General features: G+C 41.2%; 1 protein-coding gene across 1 annotated transcript in view; it reads left to right on the plus strand.

Annotated features, from left to right (window-relative positions):
* Positions 1 to 19,911, plus strand: part of yata (N-terminal kinase-like protein yata) — an 84,169-nt gene that overhangs the window by 59,077 nt on the left and 5,181 nt on the right. The window contains exons 14-15 of the mRNA XM_070096532.1: positions 4,807 to 4,947; positions 11,704 to 11,832. Of these exons, the coding sequence (XP_069952633.1) occupies positions 4,807 to 4,947; positions 11,704 to 11,832 (270 nt within the window). The remainder of the gene's footprint in view (positions 1 to 4,806; positions 4,948 to 11,703; positions 11,833 to 19,911) is intronic.

Below are 19,911 nucleotides of genomic sequence, written 5' to 3' on the forward strand. Positions count from 1 at the left end.
GATGGTTGTGGATGGTGAATTTGTGGATATGGACAGCACTGTATAGCCCTTGTGGCTTAGCACCTTTTTTTTTATTATAATAATAATGTGGATATGGAACTTACCTTTAACTTTGGTGCTCTTTTAATCAGCCTTAGTACAAATAGGTCTGTTAACAGATGTATAATATATACCTGAGGAGATTTTATTGCATACACAAGTTGCAGAGTAGTGAGACAAGCTTGAGGATAAAGTAAACTAATTATGGTTTTTGTTGCACATGAAGTGGCTCTTCAGACGTGAGTGCCAGGTAAAACAACATAAGACTAAACAGTATGAAATAATAAATATTTTTCTGTGTTGAAAAAATGCTAAAGCAGCATGAAAATATAATGATAATTGCTCCATTGGTACATATTGCTGCTTCCAAGAGATTTTGCACTTGGAAAGGAGTTCTTTTTAGCAAAGAGTTTGGTTCTTAATTCCTGTTAAGTTAATTTGATAGTCACAGAACCTGTGAAATAATGAGACAGCTCAGCAGATTGCATTCATCTAGACCTTTAAGATGGTTTTTGACAGAGTTCCTCACAAGAGATCAATATGGAAACAAAACATAAAAGGCACAAAAGGCAAACTGTTACTTTCATTAAGTAATTTTCTGTTTGAAAGGAAAATGGTTAAAATAATGAATTAGCAAGTCTCCATTACTGGTAGTAGGTTGGTAGACAGCAACTACCCAGGGAGGTACTACCATCCTTTGGTAGTAGGTTGGTAGACAACCACCCAGGGAGGTACTACCATCTTGTGGTAGTAGGTTGGTAGACAGCAACTACCCAGGGAGGTACTACCATCCTTTGGTAGTAGGTTGGTAGACAACCACCCAGGGAGGTACTACCATCTTGTGGTAGTAGGTTGGTAGACAGCAACCACCCAGGGAGGTACTACCATCCTGTGGTAGTAGGTTGGTAGACAACAACTACCCAGGGAGGTACTACCATCCTGTCATAGTAGGTTGGTAGACAATAACCACCCAGGGAGGTACTACCATCCTGTGGTAGTAGGTTGGTAGACAACAACCACCCAGGGAGGTACTACCATCCTGTGGTAGTAGGTTGGTAGACAACAACCACCCAGGGAGGTACTACCATCCTGTCATAGTAGGTTGGTAGACAACCACCCAGGGAGGTACTACCATCGTGTGGTAGTAGGTTGGTAGACAACAACCACCCAGGGAGGTACTACCATCCTGTGGTAGTAGGTTGGTAGACAACAACCACCCAGGGAGGTACTACCATCCTGTGGTTGTAGGTTGGTAGACAACAACCACCCAGGGAGGTACTACCATCCTGTGGTAGTAGGTTGGTAGACAACAACCACCCAGGGAGGTACTACCATCCTGTGGTAGTAGGTTGGTAGACAACAACCACCCAGGGAGGTACTACCATCCTGTGGCAGTAAGTTGGTAGACAACAATCACCCAGGGAGGTACTACCATCCTGTGGTTGTAGGTTGGTAGACAACAACCACCCAGGGAGGTACTACCATCCTGTGGTAGTAGGTTGGTAGACAACAACCACCCAGGGAGGTACTACCATCCTGTGGTAGTAGGTTGGATGACAACAACCACCCAGGGAGGTACTACCATCCTGTGGTAGTAGGTTGGTAGACAACCACCCAGGGAGGTACTACCATCCTGTGGTAGTAGGTTGGTAGACAGCAACCACCCAGGGAGGTACTACCATCCTGTGGTAGTAGGTTGGTAGACAACAACCACCCAGGGAGGTACTACCATCCTGTGGTAGTAGGTTGGTAAACAGCAACCACCCAGGGAGGTACCACCATCCTGTGGTAGTAGGTTGGTAGACAACAACCACCCAGGGAGGTACTACCATCCTGTGGTAGTAGGTTGGTAGACAACAACCACCCAGGGAGGTACTACCATCCTGTGGTAGTAGGTTGGTAGACAGGAACCACCCAGGGAGGTACTAAAATCCTGTGGTAGTAGGTTGGTAGACAACCACCCAGGGAGGTACTACCATCCTGTGGTAGTAGGTTGGTAGACAGCAACCACCCAGGGAGGTACTACCATCCTGTGGTAGTAGGTTGGTAGACAGCAACCACCCAGGGAGGTACTACCATCCCGTGGTAGTAGGTTGGTAGACAACAACCACCCAGGGAGGTACTACCATCCTGTGGTAGTAGGTTGGTAGACAACAACCACCCAGGGAGGTACTACCATCCTGTGGTAGTAGGTTGGTAGACAACAACCACCCAGGGAGGTACTACCATCCTGTGGTAGTAGGTTGGTAGACAACAACCACCCAGGGAGGTACTACCATCCTGTGGTAGTAGGTTGGTAGACAGCAACCACCCAGGGAGGTACTACCATCCTGTGGTAGTAGGTTGGTAGACAACAACCACCCAGGGAGGTACTACCATCCTGTGGTAGTAGGTTGGTAGACAGCAACCACCCAGGGAGGTACTACCATCCTGTGGTAGTAGGTTCGTAGACAACAACCACCCAGGGAGGTACTACCATCCTGTGGTAGTAGGTTGGTAGACAGGAACCACCCAGGGAGGTACTACCATCCTGTGGTAGTAGGTTGGTAGGCAGGAACCACCCAGAGAGGTACTACTGTCCTGTGGTAGTAGATGGGTAGACAGCAACCACCAAGGGAGGTACTACCGTCCTGTGGTAGTAGGTTCGTAGACAGCAACCACCCAGGGAGGTACTACTGTCCTGTGGTAGTAGGTTGGTATACAGGAACCACCCAGGGAGGTACTACCGTCCTGCCAAATGAATGTAAAATGAAAGCCTGTAAATCTTTTAAATGATGATAGGATTACTGGTGTCTCTTTTTCTCTCTCATAAACATGCGAGATTTCAGGTATGTCTTGTTACTTCTACTTACACTTTGGTCACACTACACATACATTTTTTTTCAACGAACCGGCTGTATCCCACCAAGGCAGGGTGGCCCAAAAAGAAAAACGGAAGTTTCTCTTTTTAAATTTAGAAATTTATCCGGGAGAAGGGGTTACTAGCCCCTTGCTCCCGGCATTTTAGTCATCTCTTACAACACGCATGGCTTACGGAGGAAGAATTCTGTTCCACTTCCCCATGGAGATAAGAGGAAATAAACAAGATCAAGAACTAGAAAGAAAATAGAAGAAAACGCAGAGGGGTGTGTATATATATATGCTTGTACATGTATGTGTAGTGTGACCTAAGTGTAAGTAGAAGTAGCAAGACGTACCTGAAATCTTGCATGTTTATGAGACAGAAAAAAGACACCAGCAATCCTACCATCATGTAAAACAATTACAGGCTTTCGTTTTACACTCGCTTGGCAGGACGGTAGTACAGTGGACCCCCGGTTCGCGATAGTAGTCCGTTCCTGAGAGCTCATCGTAAACCAAAAATATTGGAAAGCGAATCAATTTTCCCCATAAGAAATAATGGAAATCAAATTAATCCGTGCAAGACACCCAAAAGTATGAAAAAAAAGCTTTTACCACATGAAATATTAAGTTTAATGCAATAGAATAGTAATTACAATAACAACAATAACAATAAATAACAATAAATAACAAAAGAATAATTGACACTTACCTTTAATGAAGATCTGGTGATGATTGATGGGATGGGAGGAGGGGAGAGTGGATGGTGTTAGCATTTAGAAGGGGAATCCCCTTCCATTAGGACTTGAGGTAGCAAGTCCTTTTCTGGGGTTACTTCCCTTCTTCTTTTAATGCCACTAGGATCAGGTTGAGAGTCACTGGACTTCTGTCGCACAACATAACTGGCAGCCTCACCATGTCTAATCACACTATATATACCACTACTATTCTTAAATCTTTCAAACCAACCTTTGCTGGCCTTAAATTCACTCACATCACCACTAGTGGCAGGCAATTTTTTTACCAAATCGTCATGCAACTGCCTAGCCTTTTCACAAATGATTGCTTGAGAGATGCTATCTCCTGCTATCTGTTTTTCATTTATCCACACCAATAACAGTCTCTCAACATTTTCTAACACTTGCGGTCGCTGTTTCGCACCTTTTGCAAGAACAGCTTCCTTGATTGCCGTTTTCTTGCTCACTTTAATAGAGATGGTTGATTGGGGTTTACTATACAACCTGACCAGCTCCGACACATGCACTCCACTTTCGTACTTTGCAATTATCTCTTTCTTCATTTCAACGGTCATTAGCACCCTTGGTCTCGAAGGGTTGGCACTGGGAGCTTTCTTGGGGCCCATGGTGACTTATTTTGCAAAAACAGGCACCAAAAACAGTGATAATATGGATAATATGGAATGTACCGAATGTATCCTTAGATGCGCGCACACTGGCTGGCTTGTAAACACTGGCACACATGGGGCAGCTCAGGCCACACATGGACACGTCTCGTACGAACCACATCGCATACCGGGTTTTGTATCGGGAAGCGAGGCAAATTTTCTGTGATATAATGCATCGGTTACCGGATTTATCGGATACCGATAGCATCGCGAACCGGGGTTCCACTGTACCTCCCTGGGCGGCTGCTGTCTACCAACCTACTACCTAGGAAGTAATGAAATTCTCTGATAAAATTATGCTGCAGATCAACATACTTTAAGCTGTATTCCTTCTTAAAATTTGAGCATTGAAATCACAATTTTTGTCAGTCAAATGTGCAATCTCCCAACAGTAAGAGACACATGGTAGGACAAGCTTTAATTAGGACTTACGACTCTGCTAGAGCTTTAGCAACATGAAACTTTGGCCCATAAAAGTGCATGTTGCATTGTGTAATTTTTCTTTTAACCTTGTTTTTCAGAATGACTCTCCAGAGGTGAAGAAGAACAGTGCTGTTGATAAGTGTGTTACAGTCTCTCACACTTTGGCTGCTGCTGAGGATGACATAGTTGGTGCAGATGGATGGGAGGAGGAGGAAGCTTGGGGAAGTTTAGAAGATGGGGTGAGGAGAACAACATTATCATTTCAAGCTTTGCATGCAAGCTTTTTATTTTGTGTATTGTTTTCCTTTTTTGGATGGTTTGCTTAAAAATTTGGTCTACCTTGGCTTCCTTCAAATACATCAAACAAGTGTCTGCCTTCCTTCATACACACTGAACAAATACACCTGTCATTTACAAATACTTATAAAGTTGCCACATATGAACTAACTCTATGGACTTTAATATTCAGATTTAATGCCACTCTGTGAGCAGTTACATAGATCACTATTATTTGCATGTTCCAATAGTTTTCTATGTATCTTTGTTGTATAGCTTTTACCACAGATCTTATGAGTGCTATGTTTGTTACTATTGCTGTTGAGTGATCCCTCAGCTCAAAGCACTTTTCAAATTACAAACCTTTTTTCACATATCAAATCAATCAAATCAAATTAAATTTTATTTCTTTGTTAAGGTTACAATATGTGTTTACATTTCATAACTTGATTGATACAAAGAAAGCCACTATTATGCCGAGGCATTTCGGGCAGACTTAACCTAATACTTAAAGACTTCTTAAGTCTAGAAAGGTGAAGAGTGATAAATTACAAATGTTGGTTAGAGTTTAGCATAGTGTGTGTATGGGTGTTATTGAGTGAGAGACGAGATAATTTTTGAGTATACTCCTAAATTGATTAGTGGGCAGGGGACCTCTTTCTGTTTCAGGCAAAGAGTTCCAGATCTTTGGGCCCTTTATGTGCATTGCATTTTTGGATTTCTAGACACACAGAGGGCAAATTTCTAGGTCTCCACCTAGACTGCACTCTCAAATTCCAAATGCACATACAGCAAATATCCAAGAAAGTCTCCAAAACAGTAGGCATCCTCTCAAAGATATGGTACTATGAACCCCGATCAGCTCTTCTTGCACTATACCACTCGCTCATCTATCCTTACCTCACCTATGATATTTGTGCATGGGGCTAAACCACTGCAAATCACCTTAACCCTTTCAGGGTCCGTGCCGTAGTTCTACTGCTTTGAGTTAATGGTCCAAACCGTAGATCTACGCCATGAGCTCAGCTCACTCTGATAAGCTGTGAGCGGCATATTTGGGCCTAGATATGAGAGAATACATCTATGTGGTATGTGTGCATGACATAAAACAAATCCTGCAGCACACAGTGCATAATGAGAGAAAAAACTAAAACCGTAATTTTTGATTAAAACAACGAATTTGTAGTGTTTTTTCGTATGTTTTTTATAGTTGTATTTGTGATTTCCTGGTCTCATTTGATAGAATGGAAGATATATTACAGAAATAGAGATGATTTTGATTGATTTTAGTGCTGGAAATGGCTTGAAACTGAGCTCAAAGTAGCAGAATTGTTAAATTTTTGCTGGTGTTCAAGAGTAAACAAATGACCTCACACATCAAATACATGCCAGCTGGTGGGTCTAATATACATTCACAAATGTGGTGATATTATTTATAGTTATTGCAATATTGCATAACAGTAAATATTCTATTTTTTGGTTTGGATAAAAATTCATTATGTGAATAAAAAATCAAAATGGAATTCATTTGTAAAGTCTGAAAACATAACTAATGAACAGAGGAAATGTTAGTTTAGTGCCAGGAATGCCTGCATTGTTTATTCTGGACCCTATTTTAAAACTGGAATATTTTGAACTCTGTTTTAAATTGGCCAAATTACCAATTTCCAATCACTTTATTTTGTAGTTGGAACAGTTGACTTGGAGATTTCTTGTGCTCAGTCGATAGAATAGAAGTAGTACTAGTGAAACAGCTAAGAATTTGGTCGACTGGAATAATGTAATTGGCCTAAAATGGAAGTCAAAGTCGACAAAATTGCTGATGCGTAAATATTGCTGACACATCAAAATTCGCAAGAGCATAATTTGGTCAATTTTCAATCAAATTTTGTACTTTTTGTTTTATTACCTTCAGAAAAAGATTCTTTACCATTTCATAAGAAAAAAATAACAAAATTTTTTTTTTTTAAATTCTTGGACCCTGGTGCACACCTTGAAATTTGGCCTCTGGACCCTGAAAGGGTTAAGCTTTTAATATCCCTACAAAAAACAGCAGTGCAATTGATAACAAACTCCTGTAATCGACAGCATACTCCTCCGCTTTTCGAGAGTCTTAACTTATTATACAAAACATCCACACTTATTATTGTACCTACTACATGCACAGAACACAACACTCAAATATAAACCCTCCTCTCAAACTTCTACTTGCTAACTACAACAGAACACACAACCATAATACAAGACACAAATCACTTTTCGATATCCCTTGTGTCTCTCTCTCCCTCTGCAGAAATGCTATGCACGTAAAGGGCCCGAAGATCTGGAATTTATTACCAGAACACACTAAAGGACCCCTGCCTGCAAATCAATTTAAGGCCATACTTAGAGATCTCCTCATCACCCAAAATTAACCAGACAAGCCGTACTTAATACCAACCATTTACTCAAAAGCAACACAAAGAAGTACCAATGATGTCTGTTTCAATACTGAATATTGTGCTTTAGATTGCTCAACCATGGACTCATTACTTCAAAATCAGGATATTCAAGTTTCATTGTCTTGAATACTAAATTGTAATACTTCAGATTGTAAATTGTTTAAATTGTTCTATTGTAAAACTGTAATGCTTCAAAATTGTAATATTCATATTTTAAATACGTACTCAATTGTACTTCATATTGTAAATTGTTTGAGTTGTTTTATTGTAATACTGTAGTTTTTATAAAATAATTCAAAAGTGTAATTATTCACTACTAAACTTCTCTACTAGACCTAATGAAGCCATATAGCATTACCTATTAATACCGGTCCGCATCTCTTTATCCAAAATTCTGAAATTTGAAAAGTTCCAAAAATCGAAGCTTTTTCATGGAGTGTGGAGGATCAGTCATCTCTGTGCTGGGTTACGGTTACGCCACCATGTGGCAGCGTTGAGTATCATTCTGAAATTCGAAAAGGTCTAAAATTCGAAGTAACACAGGTCCCAAGAGTTTCGGATAAAGGAATGTGCACCTGTACTCAATTCTCTTGTACTTACTGTAACTCACCTAATGACCATTTAATCTGTTATAGCCTAATTAATATTACGTTAATTTTAAGTTTGCTCGAAATGCTCTGCATACAAGGGGCTTTTGGCATGTGCACTCAGCTATGTATTATATTCCTTTGTACAACTATGTATCATGTCAAAATAAATTATTATTATTATTATAGTGTGAAACTGACATGAGGGATGTCAAAAAGTACATATATTGTGCCTTGTGTTATGCCTGTTTGTTCTGTTGAAGCTCTCTATAAGTTTGAGTGGAGGGTTCTGAATATACTATAGTAGACACAATAATAGGTGTGCATATTTTATATATTAAGTACAGTGGAACCCCGATATTCGTCCAGTTCGGTTATCAGTTTTCGACCACTTTTCGGCGAAATTTTCCCCATTTTTGTACATTCGCTCGGAAATCGTCCATACCAGATGCGTCCATCTGCCCGTGGGACGCGACTGCTCATGCGTTCGTGATTCAGTCTGGCTTTGTTACTTGTTCAGCGAGGAAGAGAGAGGGGAGAATGTGCCTTCTTCAGCAATTAATGATATTTGTGCAAAGTGGAGTGAGGGGCAAAGTTTTGTGGAGAAATATCATCCTAACAAAGCTGTTGCAAGCCGTGTCAGCAACATGTTCATTGACAATGTCATGTCCCATTTTAGGCAAATCTTAAATGTTAAATGTTCATTTATCCATTTCATTAGTCATTTATATTTATTTCTCATTTTTTCTGTATGTAAAACTATAGTTATTCTCTCTAAAATGTATTTTTTGTTAATATTTTTGGGTGTCTGGAATGGATTAATTGGATCTACATTATTTCTTAGGGGAAATACCACTTCAGTTTTCATACAAATCGGTTTTTGGCTGACCTTCTGGAATGGATTAACCCTTTGAGGGCTTCGGCCGTACTAGTACGGCTTACGACCCAGGGTTTTTGACGTACTAGTACGTCTAAATTCTAGCGCCCTCAAATCTAGTGGGAGAAAGCTTGTAGGCATACATATGAAAGAATGGGTCTATGTGGTTAGTGTGTACAGTATAAAAAAAATCCTGCAGCACACAGTGCGTAATGAGAAAAAAAAAAACTTTGACAGTGTTTTTGGAATAAAACAGCAACTTTGCACTGTATTTTTGTATGGTATTTATTGTTGTATTCTAGTTTTCTTGGTTTCATTTTATAGAATGGAAGACACATTACAGAAATTGAGATGATTTTGACTGGTTTTACAATGAAAAGTACCTTGAAATTGAACTCCAAGTAGCAGAAATGTTCGATTTTTACCAAAGTTCAAAAGTAAACAAATCATGCCAAGCGTCCAATACACGTCAACTGGTGAGTCTAATATTCTTTCACAAGTGCGCTGATATTATTTATACCATTTCTACACTAATGCAGCAGTCTGCATAACAGTAAATCTTCTATTTTTTTGTAAGAATAAAAATTGAAAGTGGAAAGCCAAAGAAATATAAGAGGGGCCTGGGGATGTGACTAACGAACAGTGGAAATGTTGTTTTAGTGCCAGGACTGTCTTTCTTGTTTATTCTGGGCCCTATTTGGAAATTGGAATTATTTGAAATTTGTGTGAAATTGGCAAAATTGCTAAATTCTGACCACTGTATTGGATAGTTGAAATCAGTAAATGGGTGGTTTCTTGTACTCATTCAATAGAAAAAATGGAGTTCTAGAGAAATAGTTATGATTTTTGTCGACTAGTACACTGGAATTGGCCAAAAATAGAGCTCAAAGTGGGCAAAATCGCCGATTCGTAAACATCGTTGAGACCGCTAACTTTGCAAGAGCATAATTCCGTAAGTTTTCCATCAAATTTCATACTTTTGGCGTCATTATGATCGGGAAAAGATTCTCTATCTTTTCATAAGAAATTTTTTTTTTTTTTTTTAAATTTGGCCGACCCTGAGAACAAGTCTCGGAGAGGGCCTGTCGACCCTCAAAGGGTTAAAGACGAAAACTGGGGTTCCACTGTAGGCTTGAGCTTTTGAAGAGTGGTGAAGTGTGTTGTCTGGCACAGGAGTTTGTGATCATTTGCACCACAGCTTTTTGTTGGGCTATTAAAGGTTTGAGATGATTGGCCGTGGTAGATTCCCAAGCACAAATGCCATAGGTGAAGTAAGGGTGTATTAGAGAGTGATATAAAGTGAGGAGTGCCCTTTGGGGGTACATAGTATCGTATCTTGGAAAGGATACCTACTGTTTTGGAAACTCTTAGCTATATGCTGGATGTGGGTCTGAAATTTTAGATTACAGTCTAGGTGGAGACCTAGAAATTTACCCTCAGTGTGCCTTGTAATGGGTAAACCATTTATCGATATGTTTAGCTGAATATTTAATGCTCTGTTTCCAAAAAGCTCGAAGTTGGTTTATCTGTATTGAGAGTAAGTTTGTTGGTTATGATCCAGTTTGATATTTTATGTAGTTTGCTGTTTACAGTGTCACCAGATATAGCCGGGTTTTGGTGGGAAAAGGTGTAAGTGGTGTCATCTGCGAATAGAACTGGTTTAAGGAGCCGTGATGTAAATAAGGAAGAGTAGAGGGCCTAGGACACTTCCCTGTGGCACTCCAACAACTACAGGCAGTGTTTTGGAGGTCATGCCATTTGTGTATACATACTGGTGTCTACCACTATGGAAAGATTTTAGGTAATTGTGCGTGTGTCCTCTGACCCTGTAATGCTCTAGTTTTAGGTGCAAAATATTGTGGCCTACTGTATCAAATGCTTTCCGTAGGTCTACGAAGAGCCCCAGAGGATATTCATTTTTTCAAGTGCTGTATATAGTAATTCGAGCATCAGAATTGTTGCATCATTCTTGATTTTTTTGGCCTAAACCCAAACTGGCAGGGGTTTAGTATGTTATTGGATAGGTAGGAGTAGATTTGTACATGTATTTATTATTTTTTTGAAGATTTTAGAGAGTAAAGGCAAGTTAGATATTGGTCTGCAGTTATTTAGTTCTGTAGAATTGCCTTCTTTGAGGATCAGGGTGACCCTTGTTGTCTTGAGTATGGATGAGAATGTTGAAGATTCAACAGATTTGTTAAATAGTGTTGCAGTAATGGGGGACAGCATATGAGCTGCTTTTTTATACATAATTGGTGGCAAGTTATTTAGGTCTCCTGCCTTGATTTTTATTGATTTAATTATTAGTGAGACTTAAGTAGGATTTGTTGGTGCTATATATGGAGTATGTGGGTAATTACCACTGATGTAGTCTTGTGGCAGAGTATTTGCATTTGGGATTTTGCTTTCTAGTTTTGATTCTACAGTAGAAAAGAAGACATTAAGATTGTTGGCTGTGTCTGTAGGCTGTATGTGTGCTTTGTCTGGTTTAGCTAAGTTAATCTCTCTGTTTCTAGACAGTTTTCTCAAGCCCAAAATCTCAGAGAGTTTTCCATGTCTTTTTCATATCACCTTTTATTTCATTAAAGCTGTTTACATAATACATTTGTTTGGACTTCTGTATTAAATTAGTAAGTATTGAGGTGTATCATTTTGTAGTCATTTCCTGTCACATCGTTGCAGTGACTGTCACATCCTCAGTATGATGTGGCTGTCACATCCTTTCAGTGACTGTCACATTCTCACTATAATGTGGCTGTCACATCCTCCTGGATAACATTAATTTGCAGCTTGGTATTGTTTGGTGTGTGTCAGGTTGGTGGTAGTCTTGAGGAGGAGATAGTTGAGCCAGCACTCAACATAGGTGCTAAACCCTTCTCCAACCAGCTTACCTTGCCACCAGAGGACACTGACGACTTCTTCATGTCTCTCATCAGTCACCAGGTACGTTGCTACACGTGCACATGGTCCCATTAGCACACTTAAGTTTGTGCATGTGTGATCGTAGGATTAACAGTTAGTGCATGTATGTACAGAGTAATGCCAGTAGTTGTACAAACATCAGTGCATGCGCAGAATAACATTGGTGTACGTGTGTACAGTAGACCTCCACCTACTGTGTTTTCACATGTTTGTAATTCATGTTTTGTATCTTTTTCCTCTTTTCACTGAAGGTTCCCCACCTTACATAGTGGTTCTAGCCTTTTCCACCTTGCACTCCAGCATGGCCAGCCATTGTAGCAGCAGAGCCGGGCCAGTTCCCTTCCCACACACCTCAGGCCTTTTTTGTTTCATGGTACTCCTAAGGATTCTTACAATAAAATTAATTTATTTCTGTCTCTCTCTGTCTCTCTCTGTCTCTCTCTGTCTCTCTCTGTCTCTCTCTGTCTCTCTCTGTCTCTCTCTGTCTCTCTCTGTCTCTCTCTGTCTCTCTCTGTCTCTCTCTCTCTCTCTCTGTCTGTCTGTCTGTCTCTCTCTCTCTCTCTCTCTCTCTCTCTCTCTCTCTCTCTCTCTCTCTCTCTCTCTCTTTCTCTCTCTTTCTCTCTTTCTCTCTCTCTCTCTCTCTCTCTCTCTCTCTCTATCTCTCTCTCTCTCTCTCTCTCTTTCTCTCTCTCTTTTGACAAGGTTTGACAAGGTTAAGGATCCCTAGCTTTATTGACAAGCTATTTACAGGTTAAGGATTCCTAACTTTATTGACAAGCTAAGAGCTGTTACCTACATCAGCTCATTTGAAAGCATTTTTATTGTTATGAGACATACAAGTAGGGAACAGGATGAAGTTGGAGCCATCTGTGGGCCAGCATTTTCATTTGATCAACTGACTTTATCTCGTGACATCATTATGCTGAACGAATGTGTTCCATACTCGAGTCATCCTGGGTATGTATGATCTCAGATGGAGTGATGTTCTGGAGAAGGGTACAGCCAGAGTGAAGTTGCTGCTTTCGCCCGCCTTGTGGCATAAAAGCTTGTTTCGCGCTGTCCTAAGTGGATCCAAGTGTGGTATTTTGACAATATTGGCCTTGTACATAACAGTAAGGCCACCCACATCCCTCCTATGTTGAAGGCTCTGCTGAAATGACAGATCCATCCAGGATGGGTCCAGGCGAGAGATGAGACGTCTTGCTCTGTTCTCTACTCTGTCAAGCAGTCGCAGATGAGAGGGGGGCAGGCAAACCAAGAAAGTGGAGCATACTCAAGGTGTGAGCGACTTTGTGCCTCGCAGTATCTTGCAACCCCTACTGTCAAGCAGATGCGAGATACGTGGCAAGTGCTGTAAGCTTCCTGGCTGCCTTGTTTGCAAGATTTACAACATGGTTCTTCATGGTTAGTTTGGAGTCAAATTTCACCCCAAGGATATCAACTTCTTCTCCAGGTGCCAACATCCTCCCATTCATCCTTACTGCTGCACCAGCATTACCATCATGGTGCCTAGAGACGATCATCATTTGCGTTTTCTCAGGTGCATATGTTACTTGCCATCTATTTCCCCAAGCTGATATAGCTCTCAGCTGGTGATTGATGTAGCTTAGAGCAGCTGGCATTTCTTCTCTTGGATAAGTGAATGTCAGTGTACAGTCGTCTGCATATGCATGTGATTCTGGGATGAGATGAAGAAGGTCGTTTAAGTAGACATTCCATAACAGTGGACCCAGCACACTTCCTTGTGGAACGCTTGCCCCAATAGGATGTCTTGCTGATTCCGTTCCATTGAGGACTACACTTAGAGATCTACCATGAAGGTAATCACTGAGGAGACATAGCGTAGAGCCTGCAATTCCCAGTGCTTGAAGTTTTGCTAAGAGGCCCTGGTGCCACACCCGGTCGAAAGCGCCAGCAATGTCCAGTGCTACCACACAGCTGACTTTGGATTCATCCAGTGACTGGTGCCACTTAGTGGAGAGGTTTAACAACAGATCAGCAGCAGAGTAACCTTTCCTGAAGCCATATTGACGATCACAAAGTAGTGAGTGGTAGTCAAAAAAATCTGTCATTTGTCTTGAGATTATTGTCTCAAGGATCTTACCAGTGATTGACAGGAGTGACACTGGTCTGTAGTTGCTGATTTCTGCTCTGCTCTTCTTTTTGTGAACAGGGACTACATTTGCCTCTTTCCATGGAGAGGGCCATTTGCACTGTACTAGGCAGTGCTCAAAAGATGCGAGTTAGAGGTGCTGCTAGCTGGTCTGCACATCTTCTCAACAATCTTGGGCTCAACTTGTCTGGGCCCACAGCCTTTTCTTGGTCAAGTGATTTAAGAAGGAAATGCACCTCCTCCTGCCTTATTGTCACCCCTGACAGTTTTGATACAGTTCTTGCAGCTAGCCAAGGAGGGTCCCTTGCTGGATCAGGAACTTGCATTTTGGTAGCAAAGTGTTCAGCAAAGAGGTCCGCTTTCTCTTGACTACTAGTAGAGGTGGTCCCATCCTGTCGATTTAGAGGTGGAATAAGTTCATCAGGCAGATAACCTTGTCTGTCCTTGACCAGGGACCACCAGGTTTTGGAGCCTACCCTACCTGATGCTAACTTTCTCTCTCTCTTTCTCTCTCTTTCTCTCTTTCTCTCTTTCTCTCTCTCTCTTTCTCTCTCTCTCTCTCTCTCTCTCTCTCTCTCTCTCTCTCTCTCTCTTTCTTTCTCTCTCTCTCTCTTTCTCTCTCTCTTTCTCTCTCTCTCTCTTTCTCTCTTTCTCTCTCTCTTTCTCTCTTTCTCTTTCTCTCTTTCTCTTTCTCTCTCTTTCTCTCTTTCTCTCTTTCTCTATCCTTCTCTCTCCTTCTCTCTCCTTCTCTCTCCTTCTCTCTCCTCTCTCTCCTTCACTCTCTCACTCTCTCTCCTCTCTCTCCTTCACTCTCTCACTCACTCTCTCTCTCTCTCTCTCTCTCTTTTTTTTACACAGGGTTTGACAAGGTTAAGGATCCCTAGCTTTATTGACAAGCTATTTACAGGTTAAATATTCCTAACTTTATTGGCAAGCTAAGAGCTGTTACCTACATCAGCTCATTTGAAAGCATTTTTATTGTTATGAGACATACAAATAGGGAACAGGATGAAGTTGGAGCCATCTGTGGGCCAGCATTTTCATTTGATCAACTGACTTTATCTCGTTGACATCATTATGCTGTACGAATGTGTTCCATACTCGAGTCATCCTGGGTATGTATGATCTCAGATGGAGTGATGTTCTGGAGAAGGGTACAGCCAAAGTGAAGTTGCTGCTTTCTGCCCGTCTTGTGGCATAAAAGCTTGTTTCACGCTGTCCTCGATGTGGATCCAAGTGTGGTATTTTGACAATATTGGCCTTGTACATAACAGTAAGGCCACCCACATCCCTCCTATGTTGAAGGCTCTGCTGAAATGACAGATCTATCCAGGATGGGTCCAGGCGAGAGATGAGACGTCTTGCTCTGTTCTCTACTCTGTCAAGCAGTCGCAGATGAGAGAGGGGGCAGGCAAACCAAGAAAGTGGAGCATACTCAAGGTGTGAGCGTACTTGTGCCTCGTACAGGATCTTGCAACCCCTACTGTCAAGCAGATGCGAGATACGGCGAAGTGCTGTAAGCTTCCTGGCTGCCTTGTTTGCAAGATTTACAACATGGTTCTTCATGGTTAGTTTGGAGTCAAATTTCACCCCAAGGATATCAACTTCTTCTCCAGGTGCCAACATCCTCCCATTCATCCTTACTACTGCACCAGCATTACCATCATGGTGCCTAGAGACGATCATCATTTGCGTTTTCTCAGGTGCAAATGTTACTTGCCATCTATTTCCCCAAGCTGATATAGCTCTCAGCTGGTGATTGATATAGCTTAGAGCAGCTGGCATTTCTTCTCTTGGATAAGTGAATGTCAGTGTACAGTTGTCTGCATACGCATGTGATTCTGGGATGAGATGAAGAAGGTCGTTGAAGTAGACATTCCATAACAATGGACCCAGCACGCTTCCTTGTGGAACACTTGCCCCAATAGGATGCCTTGCTGATTCCGTTCCATTGAGGACTATACTTAGAGATCTACCATGAAGGTAATCACTGAGGAGACATAGCGTAGAGCCTGCAATTCCCAGTGCTTGAAGTTTTGCTAAGAGGCCCTGGTGCCACACTCGGTTGAAAGCGCCAGCAATGTCCAGTGCTACCACACAGCTGACTTTGGATTCATCCAGTGACTGGTGCCACTTAGTGGAGAGGTTTAACAACAGATCAGCAGCAGAGTAACCTTTCCTGAAGCCATATTGACGATCACAAAGTAGCGAGTGGTAGTCAAAAAAATCTGTCATTTGTCTTGAGATTATTGTCTCAAGGATCCTACCAGTGATTGACAGGAGTGACACTGGTCTGTAGTTGCTGATTTCTGCTCTGCTCTTCTTTTTGTGAACAGGGACTACATTTGCCTCTTTCCATAGAGAGGGCCATTTACACTGTACTAGGCAGTGCTGAAAGATGCGAGTTAGAGGTGCTGCTAGCTGGTCTGCACATCTTCTCAACAATCTTGGGCTCAACTTGTCTGGGCCCACAGCCTTTTCTTGGTCAAGTGATTTAAGAAGGAAATGCACCTCCTCCTGCCTTATTGTCACCACTGACAGTTTTGACACAGTTCTTGCAGCTAGCCAAGGAGGGTCCCTTGCTGGATCAGGAACTTGCATTTTGGTAGCAAAGTGTTCAGCAAAGAGGTCCGCCTTCTCTTGACTACTAGTAGAGGTGGTCCCATCCTGTCGATTTAGAGGTGGAATAAGTTCATCAGGCAGATAACCTTGTCTGTCTCTTTTTTTTTTTTTTTTTTTTTTTTTTTTTACACTGGGTTTGACAAGGTTAAGGATCCCTAGCTTTATTGACAGCTATATTACAGGTTAAGGATTCCTAACTTTATTGGCAAGCTAAGAGCTGTTACCTACATCTCTTTCTCTCTCTCTCTCTCTCTCTCTCTCTCTCTCTCTCTCTCTCTCTCTCTCTCTCTCTCTCTCTCTCTCTCTCTCTCTCTCTCTCTCTCTCTCTCTCTCTGTCTCTCTCTGTCTCTCTCTCTCTGTCTCTCTGTCTGTCTCTGTCTCTCTCTCTCTCTCTCTCTCTTTCTTTCTTTCTTTCTTTCTTTCTTTCTTTCTTTCTTTCTTTCTTTCTTTTCCAGTGTTTTCATTTCTGATCATTGTCTGTATTGAGTCTGGATATCATCATGGCATGGGATTATTTCTCCAGATCAACAATAAATGCAGGCTGGAGAAAATTATAGCCTATTTTGGTTAATAATTTCACAAGCTTTCCCCTCAGGTGACCCCCCTCAAGAGAGATTTCTTAATGCTGATGACATGCTTTCAATCTAAGGAATTAGACCAATGCTCTAATTCCTTGAAACAAGCCTGAATGTCTTCCATTCTTCCTCAGGTGCTGTATGATACTCCTGTGTCATACAGCACCTGTGTCATACAACATCCCTTAGTTGAAAGTCAAGTTCAGAAAAATGTTGACCTGGCAAGGAGATTGCGAGGTGAAGGCTTTGAAGATATGCAGCAAGTGGAGCTCAATTATAATAAAAATAATAATCTTTATTTCTACAACTACATGTACAACTTATACAGACCTATCTGACATCAGTGACATACTACTGTATTGAAAGCCCCTTGTTTTGAAGAGCATTTCAAGCAAATTAGGTCAGTTTTGTCCCAGGATGTGACTCACACCATTCTACTAGCTCCCAGGTACCTGTTTTACTGATAGGTGAACAGGGACAGGCACAGCAGGTGTCTTAAGGAAACAAGTTCTGATCTTTTCACCCATATCAGGGATCAAACCATGGACCTCAGCATGTGAACTGAGTGCACTAGCAATTGAAGTTTGGGGCAGATAGAAGGGAATCAGACATTGGATGAGGAAGAAGAGCCTGCAGGGAAATGGTTAACACAACAACAGTTAGGTGAGCAGTTCTACATTGCTGCTAAATTTGCTGACTTTTTCTTGGAAGAGTACCCTGACACATCTAGAAGCACTGCTCTGAAGCAGTTGCTGGAACAGTCAGTGATGCCATACCACTGGCTAATACACAGAAGAGATGCATGACAATGCTTGAGGGCTCCTATAAATAACAGTTCTGTGTTGACTTAAGAACATGAACTCCAGCCACCCACTTCAACCCACAGCCATTCACTTCAGATCATAAACCCCATCAGCCATTCACTTCTGTCTATGAACCCCAATTATCCACTTCATTTGTAGCCCAGTTTGGCTACACCACACTTCTCCACTGACATCAGTCCACGTAAGGAGCAGCCAGAAAATAAGGTAATTGTCATCACATTGTTTGATTTTATTAGGTTTTGCTAGGTTAAGTCACCTAAAGTCAGTAATAAAAAAAAAAGCCACTGTGCCAACTTAAACTTAATGTATGTTCACAATATGCACTCATACTACTGTGCCTACTATAAATGCAGCCTCTCCTCACTTAACAACAGAGTTGCATTCCTTAGAGTAGGTCAGTTAGTGAATTGGTGGTTAAGTGAGGAGCATACTGTACTGGTGGTGGATTTGTGTCAGTTGCCTTAGATATTTTTTTAATGCCACCTTTGTGCCATTTATAACATTTTTACTTTATTTTTAAATGTTTATATGGTGGTGTACTGTATAAACATTTATACAGTACACTACTGTATTTCTCTGAAACTTTTCCTTGATAGCTGCAATGGAACACTAACCCCACCTGTACCATGGTTTCGTTGCAGTCATGTTATTACGATTTCATGAGCCATTACTGTCTTGGCAGAGGTGCACCAATACTGCAGCTCGGATGCCCTTCCAAACTGCATATATGCCCACCCCTCCTTCAGAGTGCAGGCACTGTACTTCCCACCTCCATAACATCTGAATTCCTTTTAAAACCATTGTACAATACTTATTTTATCAGTTCATGTGAATTGTGTATTTAAAATAAGTTTTCTTTTTTTGGAGGTGGCATATAATGTAACCCAGTTTTCCCTATAAGTTGTTCACTCCACCCATTGCTCTTTCACACATATAGCTCCATTTTAAATCCGAGTGGGGATCTTTTTAAATCCGAGTGGGGATCTGTAACAAGTGGCGTTCCACAGGGATCAGTCTTGGGCCCGTTGTTGTTTATAATATATATCAATGATCTTGATGAGGGAATTACTAGTGATATGAGCAAATTCGCCAATGACACAAAGATAGGTAGGAAAATTGATTCAAACGTAGATGTTATGGAACTTCAGGAGGATTTAAACAAACTCTATTCTTGGTCAGAAAAGTGGCAGATGCAGTTCAATGTAGATAAATGCAAGGTTCTGAAGCTTGGGAGTGCCCATAACCCTAGTACTTATAAGTTAAATGATGTAGAACTTAGCCATACAGATTGCGAAAAGGACTTGGGGGTTATGGTGAGCAGCAACCTTAAACCAAGACAGCAATGCCTAAGCGTACATAATAAGGCAAATAGATTACTGGGATTTATATCAAGAAGTGTAAGCAACAGAAGTCCAGAGGTCATACTGCGGCTTTATACATCATTAGTAAGGCCTCACCTAGATTATGCAGCTCAGTTCTGGTCTCTGTATTACAAAATGGACATAAATTCGTTAGAAAACATTCAGCGTAGGATAACTAAATTAATACATAGCATTAGAAATCTTCCTTATGAAGAAAGATTGAAGACTCTTAAGTTACATTCACTTGTTAGACAAAGAATGAGGGGAGACCTGATTGAAGTGTATAAGTGGAAGATAGGTATTAATAAAGGGGATATTAATAAGGTCTTGAGGATGTCTCTCCAAGAGAGAACCCGCAGTAATGGATTTAAATTAGATAAGTTTAGATTTAGAAAGGACATAGGAAAGTATTGGTTTGGAAATAGGGTAGTTGATGAGTGGAACAGTCTACCTAGTTGGGTTATTGAGGCTGGGACTTTGGGTAGTTTCAAATCTAGGTTGGATAAGTACATGAGTGGGAGGGGTTGGATTTGAGTGGGACTTTCACATCAGAGCTTATTTCTTGGGTGGCATTGAAAATTGGGTTGGGCAAATGTTTTGTTAGT

Source organism: Cherax quadricarinatus, chromosome 54, assembly GCF_038502225.1.
Source record: "Cherax quadricarinatus isolate ZL_2023a chromosome 54, ASM3850222v1, whole genome shotgun sequence".
NCBI lineage: Eukaryota > Metazoa > Arthropoda > Malacostraca > Decapoda > Parastacidae > Cherax > Cherax quadricarinatus.